This window comes from Marmota monax, unplaced genomic scaffold (assembly GCF_021218885.2).
Source record: "Marmota monax isolate L192 unplaced genomic scaffold, Marmota_monax_Labrador192_F-V1.1 WCK01_AAM20220418_F8-fsc00053, whole genome shotgun sequence".
Taxonomy (NCBI): Eukaryota; Metazoa; Chordata; class Mammalia; order Rodentia; family Sciuridae; genus Marmota; species Marmota monax.
The window spans coordinates 2771139-2789399 of NW_026693153.1; the positions used below are offsets into that span (position 1 = coordinate 2771139).

The 18261-nt window shown below is 38.0% G+C and overlaps 1 protein-coding gene across 2 annotated transcripts in view; it reads right to left on the minus strand.

The window, feature by feature from the left end:
- The window catches only part of Alcam (activated leukocyte cell adhesion molecule), a 197021-nt gene extending 183274 nt beyond the window's left edge, over positions 1–13747 (minus strand). Inside the window, exon 1 of one of the 2 annotated variants that reach the window (XM_046455302.2) lies at positions 13135–13747. In XM_046455302.2, coding sequence (XP_046311258.1) covers positions 13135–13207 — 73 coding nt within the window. In that variant the 5' untranslated portion in view covers positions 13208–13747. The remainder of the gene's footprint in view (positions 1–13134) is intronic. The other variant, XM_046455301.2, reaches the window with a different exon arrangement.
- Positions 13748–18261: the final 4514 nt, after the last annotated feature.

Sequence of the window (18261 nt, forward strand, 5' to 3'; positions counted from 1 at the left end):
CAATTTTAGTATAAAATTTATTCAAATAGATCTGAAATACAGCTTCTTATCAGTAAAATAAAATATTTCATAAATTTTTCTGATGTAAATAAATGGATATTAATATAATGTTTACTGAAAATGTGATTTATAATAATTATTATTGGTTGCAAGTCCAGCATGTATCAGGCACTGAGAAATGTAATATGTACAATTTACCTTCTTCAATATTCATATCAAATAAGCCTGATGATTGTTATCCTTAATGTACAAATGAGAACAAACAGAAGAGAGTAAACTTATGCTGTCCTCTATAGCTCAAGCTTTTGAGCTCTTATGCAGTGTGTTCAGTTTTGTGCAGTCACAGTCTATAAAAATTAAAAGCAATGTATTTTTTTTTAGTTATAGATGGATACAATCCCTTTATTTTATTTGTTTATTTTTATGTGGTGCTGAGTGAGTATCTAACCCAGTGCCTCACGTATGCTAAGCAAATGCTCTACCACTAAGCTACAGTCCCAGCAATATATTTTTAAAATAAATAAATAATCTGATATTAAACCATACTATCTACAAAAAAAATCACTACTGAAACAACAGTTCAAATCCTTTATAATCAAACATTTTGGTCAATTCTAGAGAATAATAACCTCCAAATCATACTTTGAATCTCTACTCTTTCTTTTAAACTTTCTAAAAGAAAGGAGATATTTTTTATCAACCAAAAAGGAATACAACTGAAATCAGTGTTTGTTTTGGTAAACAGATACTTATTTTCTATCCCAGTATAATAAGAAAAATGATTTAATCTTGAACTAAGCAGACTTTTCTCCAAGAAACTCTATTTGAGAACTAGGTTAGCTTCCATATAGGTTGAGCAGAGTAGGAGATTTATCTAATAGGGCAAGTACAAATATATATTACATTTTACTCCTAGATATGGTATCAAAATTATTATTCATATTTAGAGTCATGCCTACTCAGCAAAAATATATAACTTACCTCTTATAACCACCATAAGCATCTTTTTGAAAAATGTCATACCTATCACTAGGTGGAGAAAATGCTTGCAGAATAAAGTACGCTTGCCACAAATTTGAATATTTAAAACTAAATGACAGGACGAAACTGCTTGTTCATGAATTTACAGTTTGTACATATTAATATCAATTGCGTTTTGAATATTTGTTGCCTTGTTTAAAAAATATGTACCTTCAGTATATACCTGTTGAAACCTCTTCATATATATATTGCTATGATTTTTCTACATAAAAACAACTATAAAGACAGATTTTTGGTTGTGCTTTCCATAATAGGTCAAAAATTACAAAATAAAATGTATTTAATGGTACTGACTTTCAAAAATATTTGCAAAGGATGGTACTTTTCAGCTTGAAAAAATGATGAGGCTGTTAAAACAAATTTATTGGAAGAATTGTTCAAATTATGATTTATTTAACAATAACTGAAATTTGTTTGGCAAGATAAATTATACAGGGTTTACAAAATGGCATTAGTTAGACCACCCATACAAGGTACCTACAAAGAGCTGAGACAAGTATTTGGAAACCACTCATATAATGAGAAACAGTATCAGATACTCTAAAAGGCTCACATGTGGTTGCCTCTTAATCCACTTCCAAGTTAGCCAATTCAGTTTCAGATTCTTTCTTACAAAATGGAAGAAAACATTGCTTACCATTACATAGTTTTATTTTAAAAATTAGCAGTTCTAAAAGTTATTTATGTAAAGTTATGTGTAAGGAAAACTGATAAAAATCTATTCTAAACACATTCTCCCTAATTTTTGCCCCTATCTCATGCATAATGAAGGTAGGCACAAATAAAACTGTCATTTTTGCTTTATATATGAGTGTATGTCATAATTTTAATTTTTCCATAAGCTTTAAATAAATAAAAACCAACCTATTATTCTGATTAAAAATACAGGTTAGTAGTATGAGTTATGGAGGAGTATAAAGAAAGGGCATCTCCATGTATTTTTGTTGAGATTTAAAAGCTTGTGTGCTCTTTGAAATGTCGATTTAGTATTTCTTTCTAAGTGAAAAATGGACATATTATTTGACTCAGCAACTTCACTTCTAAGATGACTTCCTTCCAACATAACTGTTCATTTGAACAATAACATCTATTAGGAATTCATTGCTCTTATTGTTTGCAAAAACAAAAGATGGGAAACAATCCACACTTCCAAGAACTGGCAAAATGGTTAATTATGGTAGTATAATAACATCCAATGTACCATTTTGAAAAGTAAGGTAGAGAATTATGTGCTGATAAGAACATAATGTGTTAAGTGAAAAAGGGAAAGTGCATTGTACACAGTATGTTCCCACTTCACTATTTTTCAAAGAGGAGAGGTGCATGTGCAAATATTTGCTAGAATATGAGTATTTGAATAAGACAGAGATATTCTGAAAACCACAATTGGTAAGTTAATTAGTAGGATTGCAGGAAGAGATTTGAACAGCTTTAAGAATCCTTAGTTTCTACATCAACCTTTAGAACTTCTTTAGTTTCCCTAAAAATTGAAAGATGACATTTCACCTCCAGGAGTTAGAAGCTAAATTCCTTCCAACTTTAGGGTCTTCATTCAAGCTATTTATCACTCAGCAGATGACTCAAGTATCACTTCCTGAAACTTTTCCAAGTCCCTACTAAAATCTGGACCTGATTTGGCCACTATGACGAAAATTACTCTTTAGTTCTTCTTGTAGTACTTAGCCAAATTTGTAGAAAACAGCTATATAATTAGTTGATGCACATCTTCCTGGAAAGAACTTGATGTCTTTGAGTGATAGTTATTTGACTATTCAGTAACTAATATATTTCCTTACCCGCAAGTACAGTGTTTTGCACATACTGAGAACTTGGTTAATATTTGTTGAATGCTATTATATATGTTGAATGGTCAATTCACATAAGTTTTAATTTTAGGTAATCAACAGTGTGATTGTAGGCAAGCAACTTAGTCATTTCAAGGTTCTTTATAGTTCCAAAGCCTTTACACAAGTGAAACTAAAATAATTGTTGGCTCTAAGAACGTGATAAATTGGCTATTGCATTTCAGGTAGTCTCTTAATCTGTGGCTTCCTTTATTTCACTACTTAAATAGGGGGCTAAACAAGTTGAATATCTAAGGGACAGTCTTATTTTTCCAACAGCCTGTCTACCACATTTGAGCTTGTGACCATAAATAAATGATATGTTTCTAAATCTTTTAAAATTGCTCTCTCTCCCCCATTCCCCTCTCTCCCTCCCTCTCTCTCTCTCTCTCTCCCTCCCTCCCTCCCTCCCTCCCTCCCTCCCTTCCTCCCTCCCTTCCTCCCTCCCTTCCTCCCTCTCTCCCATACAGAAACACTGATCTTTCCATAATTTTATTTCATGGGAAGTTAAGATTTAACCCTAGAAAATTTTTTATTAGACACTGCTTGAGCCTCTTCAGCAAGTTATATGTTTTGCCCAATGATCTAGAAGAAGAGGGTTTAAATTTTTAACATGGGACAAGAATCTATAGTAAGGGTCTTAACTATTCTCACATTCAGTATTATTATTGTAAGTAGTAGACTGATTGCAAATACAATCCTCATTTTCCCTTCCTGGTCTTTATACACCCATTTTACAAAATGACCTTTTAGCTTCCTGCATTCAGTAAGTAGAAATTATTTCCCCCACAAGGCTGGGCTTGTGACTTGTCTTCACAACAGAACATGGCAGAAGATGGGTTGCCAGTTCTGAAGCTAGCCTTAGGAGTACTTGCACACTCCTGCTTTCTCTTGCAATTTTGTTTCTATCAAGAGAACAAACCTAGGCACAAATTTTAGAGAATGAAAGGTGTGGAGGAGAAGAGTTCATTTCTCCTGAACAGCAGCCAGCCTACTCCCAGAAGCAGAGCTGTCTAGGCTGATGCACAACAGACTTCAGTGGAATGAAGCCATTGATCGAGCTAAAACCAGAAAAAGCACCCAACCAAGTCCAGATGAAAATTCCAACCAGAAGAACAATGAATTAAATAAATAGCTGCTGTTTTTAGTCACTATATTTAGGGTGCTTAATTACGCACCAAAAGTTAACTGGCAACCTTTGGTTCAACAATTTAGGATCAGCAGCTAGACTCCTTATGTATGAGGCTGATGTGCAGCAAGGTGAATTCCATACCAGGAAACATCCTAACTATTCTGGAAATTCCTGGGTATATGCTAACAAGAGTTTTAGCCACAGACGCCAATATTCTCTTTCTTCATTCTGTCCTGTGATTGAGAACAAAACTATAGCTTCCTTTACCATGTGTGCTTAGATAATGCTCTTTTAACCTTCATTAGCTACATCTATTTTGGGATTTTCTGAATACTCAAAACACTAAACCTAATATTACACATGGATACCTAATATTACATGTGGACACCTAATTTGGTGGAAATCATAAATTTTAGTGTCAACTGTTTTCACCATACTGTTTTCTGTCCCAAGTCATGTCACCATTTCTGACTGATACAACTGTCAGATAGTAGCTACTAATGGTTGCTTACATGTACAGAAAGACTGGGAGTTTCCCTCAACTTTAAAGACATCCATGATAATTTATTTTCCTTTTTAGATTCAGATTGATAGTGGTGCTACTGAGAAACCTTACAGAACAACACAATGGGATTTGCACAATTTGCTGTGAAAGGATTTTAGGCTCAGACTGAAATACGACTTCTACAAATAACTCCATAGCTAAGTGTAGCTCCAAGGTGAATTTCAAACACTTCTATTCCCTTGGCAACTCAGGCAAATTCAGTTTTCATGCCAGACTATGGGGCCTTTCTTTCCCTACCCCCACACATACACACATGCACACAAACATAGAGAACTTCCCAGAATTTCTTTCCATTGGAGATTGATTATTAATAGTAGGAATATAACCCACCAGAGAGACTCACATGGTTTCCTCTCTGGTAGGTCACAGATTTTGGTCAAGGATCTAGAAAATGAGGGAAAACCCACTAAAACATTCTGAGGCTCCATACTATAACCTTATCTCTCTTAGTCTTGATATGAAACAGGCACATGACACCTTAGTGACATTTCACTATAGCTGACATTTAAATTTTAGAAAGTTAGAAATGCACACTTTGTCAGGATGAGGAATACATTTCTAGGGCTAAGTAATCCAAGACCAACATATAGTCAGTAAGTTACTAATAATTATGGTGTGCTATTCAGTTGTCCATCACTATAATAAAACACATCAGGTAATTAATTTATAAAAATAAAAGTTTTATCTTGTCTCACAGTTTTGGAGGTTTCAGGCTCATTGGCTCATTTTCAGGTTCATTGGTGCCATTATTTGGGGCCTGTGATGAGGCAGCATATCATGGTGTGAGCACACGTGAGAAGGAGCAAAGAGCAAGCAGAAGGGGTTGGGGTGCCACAACTCTTTTGGGTTCATGCTTTCAACAACCTAAGGTTCTCTCAATAAGGTGCACCTCTTAAGCATTCCAGCAACTTCCGAAAGTGCCATCCTAAAAGCCAAATCTTAACACATAGTTCTCTGAGTATATTCAGCATCCAAACTATAATATGTTGTTGCCATCTAATTTATCATCCAAAGTGAATTTCGAAGACAGAAAAGGGTGCTGTTAATAATTGTACCTGGATATCAAGCATACATTGGGACCGTCTTTCCTGAATATACCAAGATGTGTGATCATCCTACTAATAATGTACTATTAAGCCAGATAGCACCAAAAGACAATGAATAAATAAAAATAAATGTCTACAACAGGTAACACAAAGGGTGATAACAGGTGATACAACATGTATTACTTGGGAAATGGCTAGCTGATTGCACCTCAAAAAGGTTCACCAGATGAATTTTCAATTGTTCAAAATGCAGACTTTAGTCCTAAAAGCTTAGAAACTGATTTTATATGCTTACTAAAACTTTTCCCATCTTTCAAGGATGAACTGACTAACAAAATTCATAAACCAGCTTACTGGTTTACATTAGAGCAATTATTACCAAGGGAATACAATGCTCACAATTCTCCAGCTAGTGCATCTTCTCCTGTAAATTAGCTATATAAGAATTCATGTTATAATTAGAGGATTTCTTAGTGACCATGAAATCACAGCATGGGAAAATTCATTTTATTATTTGAATATTTAGAGCATTAAACCTTTATAATAGGTTCTATCTATCTCTATAAAAAAGCTGCACCTGCTAAGCTGCACTGGGAAAAGTTATGTCTTCTAGCTGGAGGGGCCATTTTCACCATAGAAGAAAATGGTTTGGATGCATAAATATCTCCAAAAACTACCTTTGGTCAATCACTCTTCCTGTTAGCTCTACTGATCAAAGCCTTTTCTATCATTGAACAAAAGTTCCTTGCTAATAGGCATGACTTCGTTTCTTTTTTTTTTTTCCAGTAATACACTATCAAAATGTCATCATGTCTTGATGGCTTATGAATCCTTCTTTCTACTAAGACAATTTTGCATATACATATTCTTTTCATGATGGATTTATTTTCCAGTTTAATTCTCAGGAAGCAGTATTAATGTTCTTCATTCCCATGTTCTACAGCAAAAAACATTGGTTAGCCCATGAATGGCAGGTGCTGCCATGTAAAAAAGCTTAGTTTTCTATATATGCAAAGAAACACACACACACACACACACACACACAGTGAAGCATCTTCATGGTGTCGAGCCTTTTATCAGACTAAAGAATACACAGATGTAGATGAGATTTGACATTGCAAGCTGAATGCAGTAGCACACGCCTGCAATCCCTTCTACATAGGAGGCTGAGGCAGGAAGATCACAATTTTGAAGCCAGCCTAGGCAACTTATTGAGACCCTATCTCAAAATAAAAAAATAAAATGGGCTGCAGATACAACTCAGTGATAAGAGCAAGCATGAAACTTTGGGTTCAATCCCCACTACCCCTGCTACACAAAATGATATTTCAAAAGTTCATGGTCATCTGAGAAAGAAAGTAGCCAATAGCATACAATGTGGCAAAACTACAGCAAAGACAAGTACAGGGGAAAGTCAGGACACACTTTAGTAATTATCAAAATTACAATCCTGGTTTTACATTAAAGGTAGAAAGAATAAGAAAGTTATTTTGTTTTCATTCACAGTTCAGATAAGACAACCTAGAATTTCTAAAACCTTACACTATAGATAAAAATGACAAAAATCTATTCACATCAGGCTGAGGTTGTAGTTCAGTGGTAGAGTGCTTGTTGTATGCAAGGGGAAAAGAAACTGAACCTGAGGGAATGTTTGGGGGATTTATCCCAAGAAAATTATGAATTGGAAAGCTGGTTGATAAACTAATCAATAAATTTAGTTAACTTCTCTGTTGACATCATCATAATAAGGCAATTAGAAAGGAAGTCCTTTGAATTCAATCTTTGATCTTCCTTGACATTTATGGATTTGATGTTACTGTTTTCCACTGTTTACAATGACCTCATAAACCATGGAAAGTAGCAATTTCTTTTTCTAAAAGTAGGTATATCAATAGCCTCTGGAGAGTCAATCCACCTAGCTGCCAAGCCAACTCATATTAAGAACGAAGAAAGAAGTATCACTTCCTTATCTGTTAATTCATAGACACTCATAAAGATATGACATAAATTTGTTTAAGAAAATGGTCAAAAAGTGAGAATAAATTTTTATTAAACATTGAAATTGTGACCTTACAAAGATAAACATTTAAATGATTCTTGATTTAAGTGGGGTTGGACAAAGTCAGAAAACTGTACCAATTGCCATGATTATAGGATGTTTTCCTTGTCAACATCGGAGTCCATGATATTTCTACCATTTTCAAGGATTGCAAAATCTTAATTTCATCTCATAGATACAGTTAGGCTTATTTTGGCCAGGATTTTGCATCACTTCATAGAGTGACATAGGAGAGAGCTGAGAGAGAATGAAAGAATGAATGAGAGAAACAGAAGCAAGTCAGAGAAGTTAGCTAATCTCTAATGCATGTGTTACCTCAAAGCTTAGTATCATTACACTGAAATATTATGAATTCTTAGTAGACCAAATACAGGCATGTTTGTTAAGTCCTTCAACTCAAAGTCAAATTAGGTAATCCTTTGATTAGGAGTTGTTTTGGATTGTGCACAACTCTGATTTCTCCTTCAATGGAATGGGTAATTGAGAACTGACTAGATAAATAAGAGGAAGCATTAAAAGCTAATTTCATTCTTGGAACATACACTACAAAAATGGGCTATGATAATGGGTTACCATAAAACAATTTGAATACCACAGCACATTTGTAACTAAGTCCTATCTGAAATCTATAAGACATTCCACTCAATAATAAAAGGGAAAACATAATGTGAATTTTGTTATTTAAACAGAATTTAGCCGAACAAAAATATCTGTAGCTCCAAAAATATGATAATGCTTTGTATACTGTACACATAGCACAATAACTGTAGGATATGGCCTTATCAAATAGCAAAAAACATCATTGTCTTAAATATAAAATATATTTAAATTTTGACTTTATTCTTCACAGGAAGGAAAATTCTGCTCTATTACGAAAGTAATAAAAAGTACAAATGGATATTTTATGATCTTTTCCATTTATTATTGAAAATAAAAGGACCTGATATTCTAAAGTAATAATTAAATAAATATTATCATCCACTATTCCCAAGAAAACATTCTTTAATATTTCAGTAAGTAAATTCATTCTTTGTGTATTACATGCATTTGTGTGTCAGAGATGAGATAGGTCTTTGTGAAAACAATGAAGAATAAAATTAACACTCTGAGAGGAATTGAGTTTAAGTTTCTATATATATACACAGAGGATCTTCTATTATAGCTGTACCTATGTGGCTCTACTGCATATTTGGGATATAAATTGCATGTGTAGACTTGAGTTAACAGCTTTAGGGAGGTAGCACTCTTTGATAGATTTTATGCTTAATAAATGGCCAGAACAGAAAGAGGTGTGTCAGGGATATAAGACATGATGAACATAAAGCATTAAAAATACTATCTGAAAAAAATGCTGCCATTATATACAAACACATGCTGACACTCAGACAGTACCCAGTTTTATAAAGGCCAGTGTTACTGACATGGAAATTTTAGGGAGAAAAAGAAAAAGAAATAAAAAAAGAAACATTTTTGCTTGCTTATAAAATGGTCAAAGTGATAATTAAGTGGAATAAATTAAAGGGTGTTATTCTATTAAAATATAATGAAAGAATATAGCATATTTTACTGCTAAAATTTTCAAAATGCTGATCAAGGGGATTGCTAATCTTTCTAAATCAGAACCATGCATTACACAGACAGAAAATTTTATAGATGATAAATTTAAAAAGCATCAGAAAAATAACTCTCCCAAAATTTCTACAGTCTTATATGGAAAAGCTAAAAACTGAATACTTGCATCCCAACTCCAATACAAAGAGTATTCTAATAATATTTAAGACTTCTAAAGTGGGCTTTTATTGATTTTGTACTTCTTAGTAAATTACCAGTAGGCATTCATTCTCATCTGAAGTTCTATTACCAGGATAAGGTAGCTTGAATTTTCTAAAAAGTTAGAAAAAGTTTGAAATCTAGTAATACAAATATTTTGAATTTCTATAGGTTTTAGAACAACAATAAAGATTTTTATTTTCTTCTATATTATGGAAGCAACATCAGGGTGTTCATAGGAGGCTTTGTCACATGAACATTTTGCCATCAATCATTTTTTTATATCTGATTTCAGGATTTATATGTGCAATTGTAACATAGGTAGGCTTGCAGAAGAAATGGGTCACAGGGAAGGCTCACAGGGTTTTCTGACACCTAAAAGCAATTCCTACTTTTGAAGTCTCTTTTCCCAAAAGATTGGAGTACTAGTTCCTCTCCATCACTTTATTTATTTTTTTAAATAGCCCTATTAAGTTCTGGGAGAGGAAGCACAAAACACAATAATTTTAAAAAGTAGAAAAACAGAAATAAAATTAGCAGTTGGGGTCCACTGACATTTTTCTAATTAATACAATTTATATAAATTTTGTCTAGAATGAGATAAACAGAAAAACACTATTGGAAAAATGACTTTGCATGCCCAAATAGGTTTTGTTTTATTTTTATTGTTTTAATCTTATGACATTAGGAACAAAGTGTGTTTGAGCTGGAAGAAATCTCAGTGTGTATATTCTTAAGTCCACCCTTTTATTTTACACATGAGAAAGTTGAAGCCCAAAACGGTTAAATGACTTGCTCAAGTGCCTGAAGGAAGATGGTCCTGAGCCAAGCCTCAGAAAGCAATTTATTGCAAATAGTACTCCATTAAATTTTAAATTGCTATTGGATTAAATAAATCAGGAGAAAACAACATATATATTGGCTAGTAGTTTGTAGTTTTTAAATTAATAAATTTTAATAGTCCCACATTAGTAGTCTGAAAAGACATTATCTGAGTTGATGCTTTTTCCAAGGCCTGTTGAGATAAACTGATATGTTCCAAACATAATATTCTACTGAAAACAGCCTTGTCTTGAAATGAACCTGTATCAATGAATACTTATGAAAAATCTCAGAGATGGGTGTATGCAGTTGACCCAAGTAAAGAAACAGTTAACTGGAAAACCCCACCTCTTTGTAAATAATCAAGGAAAGCCTCTCTCTCTCTCTCTCTCTCTCTCTCTCTCTCTCTCTCTCTCTCAGCAATACAAAATGTCACCACAGGCTGACGCTCTTTTACAAGAATAATGAGATTTTTTGCTACCTCGGATGCTGGGTACACACCATTTCATTGCCTTCATCTTTAATTCAGTTTGGGTGGCTTGATACATATCTTCCCCTGTCCTTAAAAACAAGTAACATGGAATGCCTAAAATACATTGACGACTACTGTACCAAGTACATGTCAAAAGACCTACAAGAGCAGTTTCATAAACTCGAGTTTGTCCTCCAATACTGGACACACATTATTAATACTGTTCCGGAAATGAAGGGAGACAGCCAGGGAAGTCAGTGGGGTGAATGAAGGCAGCCATGGGCACTGCACCCGCAACTGGCTCTGTTATGCAGAGCTCTGAAGGAGACGCGCTTGACGTCCAGAACCTGAGTGCAGACACAGCGCCTTAGTGTCACAATCCTTCCTTTTAAAACACATTGACACTGCACCGAGAAGTTCGCCAATGCCAGCCAGGTTATTAGTGAAAGCCGAGAATCTGAGGGTCTGTGGCATCCCAAGCCCACCTCCGCAGCGGTTGGCAGCGCTGAGAGAGCGCTCCCTGCTCGCGCAAAGCGCGCTGCTCTGTGCCGACTGGACAGGAGAGCCTGCGGCGTGGAAAGAAGCGCTACGAAAAAGGTCTGAAAGAGGAACCTCTCCCTCGTTTGGCAGCTAAGTGGTGAGGAAAAACCTGTCCTTTGACTCGGCCAACTGAAATAAATTCCAGCGCGACCGCACGAGAAAGGAAACTGGGCGTGTGCGTGTGGTCGGGGGCGGGGAAGTAGATGATCTGCACTCTCAAAGTCGGGAGAGGGTTAAAATGAACACCAACTATGGGCGTGTGGATCTTCACATTTTACAAGCTACATCACTCTTGTACTCCCTTCTTGAATCTCCTCCCCTTGGCTCTAGAGTGTCTTTCCTTCCCCCCATCTGACACTGGGTTCAGGAAAAAGTGAAATCCACACCGTGTCAGACCCTAGAGGGTCTCCCCTTCCCATCTCCCCGATGTTTTCCCCTGCCCCACCTGCTTTAAAACGGTTTAACTCTGCTTTCACAGTCCCCGCCCCAGAGCCTGAGATTTGTCACAGACGCCTTTCTCAGCCTCAGAAACAGCAGGTGAGATCATTACCTCACCTAGGAATGTAACTTTAATAAAGAAAGCTGGAGAGGGCACCCTCCCCAACACCAACACGCACAGCCAGCAGTAGCACCTCACAAACACTTGTGATCTTTCCCTCTAGCTCTAGTCCCCAACCCTACTTTTCTCTCTTTCCTTGGGGGGAAAGTCAGAGGCTTTCGAAAGCTCCCTAAGATCTAAGCTTGACAACAACTGAAAGGATGTGCAGCAATAAAGGAAGCGAGAGTTTTTTTCTTTGCCAAAAACTAAAGAAAAGAGAAAGAACAAACAAGTCAAAAGCAGGACGTGGTTGAACTGGCAACTGTCTGCGAAGAGACGTAAATCAAAACTTCAAAGGTAAAATCCTCAAGTCCAGCGAGGAAATGAACCTGATGCTCTGTCAAGTGACTGTGAGCGCTCAGAATGCCGGGCTGGGACTAACACATGTCAGTCGGCCGGTGGGCCTCAGGATGCCAGGGCTAGGGGACGCTCCGAGGGTGAGGAAAGGAATTCCCCAAGAGATATTTTAGTTAATGAGAATTTTGCAGCCCGCCCCCCCTCCCCCATCGCCGCTTTCCTTTAAGGTTCCATATAGAACTGAGATCTGTCACAGGTCCGGAAAATCCACGAGCCTAAGGTCTCCCCAGTCTGGCTGTTAATTCCAGCTCACCCAGCGTTATTTGCCTGCCATCACCCCTACACTCACCACCCACCAAGACAATGGAACTACGATTTAAGGGTTAGGTTTTTCGTGTGTGTGTGTTTGTGTATTTTTTAAGGGGATGATTAAAGTCCTTCCTTTCTTCTCTACCACCCCCCTTATCCCTTCTTCACTTCATAACAAGGGGAAGTTCTAGGGGATTTATCACAAACAAGTGCGAACAGTTATTTTAGTCGAAAGCTAAGCGAAAGAAAAACTGCCCCAGGCGCAGTGACGTGGACTTTGATACCCAAAGACTGGGATTGTCAGAGGGCAAGAGCCTGCCTCTTAGCCAGGAGCCGCCGGAATCAGGCTAGAGAGTCTAAAAATCTTGACCATGGGTTCCTGCAGCTCCAACCCTGGCCTCACCCAAAGTTCTTGGAGCTTCACCCAGCTCTCTGCCCAAACTTGAGCCAATCAGTCAAGCCCAGAAGAGCGACACAGGTGACTGAGCCCAGGGCCAGGTCTGTGCCTAGACGGCCTTCCCTGACCTCCCCCACCACTCGCCCGCGCGCACAGCCACAGGACGCGAAGCCAGGGCCGGAAAACTAGAAAACTGCCCATGGCCCAGGTCAGTCCATGGCCTCTCCGAGGCCCTTACTCACCTGGCCTGAGGATCGCAGCGGAGATCAAGAGGCAGAAAACCAGACGGCTGGAAGGGGACGCCTTGGATGCCATATTCCTCCTCCTTCTCGACAGCCACTGACAGAGTCCACGCCGCAGGAGGTGGCGACGTCCCGGGCCCCACGGTGCCCGCACGCTGGTGGGTCCCGACGCAGAGGGCAGCGGCTTTTCCCAAACACACTGTCCCCTGGGCTGTGGTGGCGTTGCACCTTCAGGTCTCTGCCACTCGCAACTTTCCACCACGCAATACCCGCAACTCCTCCGCCCTCCCCGTCAGCACCCGCCCACGGTCCCTTCGGCTACTCCTCCCAGGACCAGCGACCTGGCTTTCCCGGAGACACTTGAGTGACACGGAAAGGTGTACGTGGTTCTTTTAGGCTGGTATCTTCTGTTAGTTTTCTTCTCTTGAAATAATAATGTTGATAGTTGTAGTAGGCATAAAAAGCTCGGTGCTATGAAGGAATCGCCCGGGGCGGCGACGGGGGGTGGGGGGCGGCGGGTCTCCTCAGGTGGCAGCAGTGGCAGCAGCGAAAGCGGCGGCAGCAGTAGCAGCGGCGATGGCAGCGGTCTCTGAGCTGCTCTGAGTGGAGAGACTGGGAGGCGTGTGTAACTGCCTCTCTCCTCCTCCCTCCCGCCTCTTCTCTCCCTCCTCTCCCCTCCCCGCTTCCCTAGACGCAGAGTCTAGCAGGTGGTTGGAGCGCGTAGCTGCAGCCTAGAGGCGCTGCAGGACCGAGTGGGAGATTGAGCTTAGCGCTGGGACTCTGGTGGAAGGAATTTCACCGGCTTCAGCCCGGGCTCCCGGATGGGCGGGGCTTCATCAGGACTCCACCCCCAAGGGCATGCCCACCAATGAGGAGCAGATTCGGTTGCTGCGCGCCGCCGGGAGGGTCTACCGGACTGACACTTCCCGTGCGTTACCGGCACCCTGGTGAGATGGCCTCTCGCTCTCTACCGTCCACCAGCCTCGCCCCCAGTTCAAAAAACTAGATTGCTCTCTTCTTGCCCACAGACGCCCGTCTCACTGGCTCATTCCTCTGGGATTTTTCTCCGCTGAAGTGTAGCAGCCTCCCAGTTCTATAAAATAGGACGGGCAGTGGGGGTGGGGAGAGCACCTTGGGTCTAAGGGCGGGAACCAAGTGGGGAGCAAGGGGCCAGGGGAGGAGGAAAAGGTGGAAACTCTCCTTCTGGGAGTTGAGACGAAACGCTACTGTTTGCTTGGGGACAGTTCACGCATTGTACTGATTCCTCCCTTACTTTTTTCATCCCCCCTTACCTCCCTTCCGTTTCGCGCTCACCTTTTAGGTTGACCGCGTGAGTCGACTGCCCAGTACCAAATGGAAAGAAGACATATATATGTATATATATATATATATATATATATATATATATATATACATATATATATATTTTTTTTTTTTCTCCAAGGGAAATTAAGAATTTCTAGACCACACTTCGTCATAGGATTTTCCCAATGTCTACAATAACCGGAGTGTGTGTCACTTTTATTTTGAATTAAGCGGCGATTTTTTTTAAGGCACAAAACAGAAAATCCTCAAGTTATTCAGATTAAAAGTGAAACTCCTCCTGGTCCTTTCCAGAAAACAGGGCATCCCAGCAGATGGGCAGGGTTCTCAGGCAATTTCTTAAGATTGAGCCACCTCCCAGTCTTAACATAGGGAAGCTGTGTCGCTTTCAGATCAGGCGGAGAGCATGAAGGAATATTTTCCTCTAGAACACCGGGGTGGAGCTGTTGGAGCCCTAAGTGGCTCTAAATCAGGAATGTGGGATCACAACTCTTATCCTCGAAGCATAAAAAAATTGTGGTCCCTGAACCACTTCACGGGGGCATTAAATAGCCTTCGTGCATCACAGGGTCACCCCTGTATGAGGCTAGTCTCCAGTAGAGAATGCTAACTAGTAATCAACATATCGTGCTATTTTTTCAAAAGGCTGCTAGTCACCAGCCTTATGGGGGAGGGAGTTCAAACAGAAGAAGCTTATGGAAACAAGAATGTGGGCGCACGCGCGCGCGTACACACACACACACAGACACACACACACAAATTCTTTATCTTTTCACTTTGTAGATGATAAAGGTCTATTTTTACCTGTGATTTTTTTTTTCAAAAGCTTGCTTGTCTTTTCCTAGTTCTCTTATATTAGCAGTATTCTAAAGGAGAACTCATTTTTTTTTCTCTCAAAATAAGTAGTTTCTCCCACTTGGTTTTAACATTAACATTTCATTTGCATCTTATGAATCAACAGCAAGGCTAGGACATGACAAAAGCCTTTTAACTGTATTCCATGAGCTAAGCTTGGCTGAACTGCTTAACATGGTCATGAGATCTATAGATTCCTTTATAGAATTGTTTTTCTTTAACTGTAGTGCATTTCTTTAACTGTGTGTATTAGAACAGATCATCCCAATTGTGATCTTTAACCTGGATCCTTCTGACTCTCTAGTGAACCTCTTTTATCTTGGGTGGGACTTATTACTCCATACATGTTAAAAAAGCTCTTCTTTGGGAAGAGCTGTCTGATTTAGGTTCTGACAGTAACTGTATGATCATGGTGAACTCATTTAACTTCTTGAAGCCTGGGTTTCCTCACTTGTAAAAAGTGAGAACAATTGTCTCACTGTATTTTTGTATTAAGTGAGATCACACATTTAACTAACCAAACATGGTAGAAGGAGCTTGGGCATGGGGAATAAACAGAGCCTTGTCTGGATCCCTGATCAGCATTTATTCAGTGAGTGACCTTGAATAAATGTCAGTCATAAAGTGTGATGGCATATTAGCATATCACTTTCAAAGGTGTGCATTTAAATTGGATCAGAATGTTATATAAATTATTGATATGATACATAAACACAGAATTCTAGAAGCAACTGACTATATGTACATATATGTATTATACATGCCCCATTGTTTATACACAGTTGTTTCCAGAATTCCTTTTTAAAAAGGAATATGTCCTAGTTTAGGAAAATGCGTCAATAAGTCAGTTGGAACAATAACTCCGAAGTCTGTTGGTCATACAGAAATAATGGTGGAACTAAATTAAGTGAAATAATAAAAATTAAAATAGGAATTTGGCAGGGGAATGTGGCAGGATGCTGACCACAGCACAAGGGACAAGAGTCAAAGCAGGCAAGCATGAGTTTGAAAATGGTCAAAGGTCTTTATATATATTTTAATGAGTTAGTGAGCAACTTTCACTAAATACTATATGTTAAATAATTCTAAGCAACTTTTATGAATATGGATATAATACTGACACTCAAAATATTCTATTAGAAAGGTACCATTATCAACTTAATTTTATTTAAACTGAAACCTAGAGACCTGAAACTACTATCTCAATGTTACACCATGATTCATAGCAATGTTAATGCCAGGATTCTACCCCAGGCACTCTGACTGTAGAACTGAATTCCTACCCACTATATTCATCACTATCTTCATAGGCCTGGTACAATAAATATGAGATGATGAGAGAATTTCTAGACAGAAAACAAACAAACGAAACAATAACAAAAAGCTAGAATCAGTAAGAGCTCAGAGTCAGAATTTAAAAGGAGAATGTAAATTCCACAAAGTAATGTAGTAGAGAGTTCCACTTTCAAAATCTAGTGTAGGAGGGTGGGATCCACCTTACCCAGTTCTTAAGAGGAAAAGACTTTCCAAATGCATCTGCATCTTTATCACTTTTGTTACAATTGAGAATACATAGTATTCCAGTGATATTTATCAGACAGTTTAGTCATGCATCAGAGCATCCTGATGGGTACTTCTTACTGCAGGAGGTAAAATGAATAATGCTTAGCCAGAGGAAAAAAATGGTTCATGTTACCTGGAACATGAGAAGAGCTTTGCATTTTAAGTATAAAAGAATTCATCATCATTCTGCACAGTATGCTCAAAGCAGTGACATGGTAAAAAAGACAAGATTCTTTCATAGGGCCTGTCAAGATCAGAATTCAGGATCCTGCTCCCAAGACTCAAGCCAGGACCCTTTGGTCTTTATTAAATTAATTAAGAGCATTCAGCACATTTGTAAATGGATTGAACACTCCATAAATATCTGTGAATAAATGGTAAGTATTGAGAAAGTGTTCTTAATAGAATGTACAGCCTCAAATAAACTTAAATTCCTACGGGGTAGTAATATAAGAAGATGAAAGGGGTTTCCATTGAGTCTTCAGTGATTTAACTGGACAGACTAAAGCTTAGAAAAAGATAAATGAATCAAGTACTTGACACCATAATGAGAATTTTGAAATTCAGGTTGAGTATACTAAATCTGAAAATCCCTAAATCTAAATGCCCTACATGTGAAACTTTTTGATTGCTGACAGGACACCATAAGTAGAAAATTCTACATTTGACCTTAGGAGATGAGTCAAAGTCAAAACAGATGTAATAGAAATATTTTATAAACTTACCTCAGTCTGTGTGATATTTTTCAATCTATCTATCTATTTCTCTCTATACATATACATGTGTATATATATTTCTGTGTGTATATATATATATATACATATATATATATATATACACACATATATATATACACACAGAAATATATGTATTTTATATATATTACTTATATATAAAGCATAAATGAATTTCATGTTTATCCTTGGGTCTCATCCTCAAGATAGCTCATATATATATGCAAATCTTTCTAAAAATATCCAAAATCCAAAGCATTTCTGGGTCTCAAGCATTTTGGATAAGAGATACGCAATCAGCTTAAGGAGAAGAAACACTTTGCAGGAAGAAAAGAGTGGCAAAAACTATTTGCTATCAATAAAAATGAAAACAAAAGGCCAATGAAGGGAAAAGAAGCTGAATTAGTAAGGATTCTAAATGACAGGCAAGGGCCTGTGATAAAGATGTACTGATAACAAAGATCAAGATGGAGGGCTAAGTAGGATTAATATTAAGCCTAGGAAAATATAATTATTTTAAAGAGACACAAAGATTTCATAGGTAAAACTCTTTTTCTGTATCTCAAGGTTTTTTAAGGTAAATTATTTCTAAAACAACTCCAGGTATGGACTGAGGGGCACATGGATTTTTCTTTCTAAGAAACAGTCCATT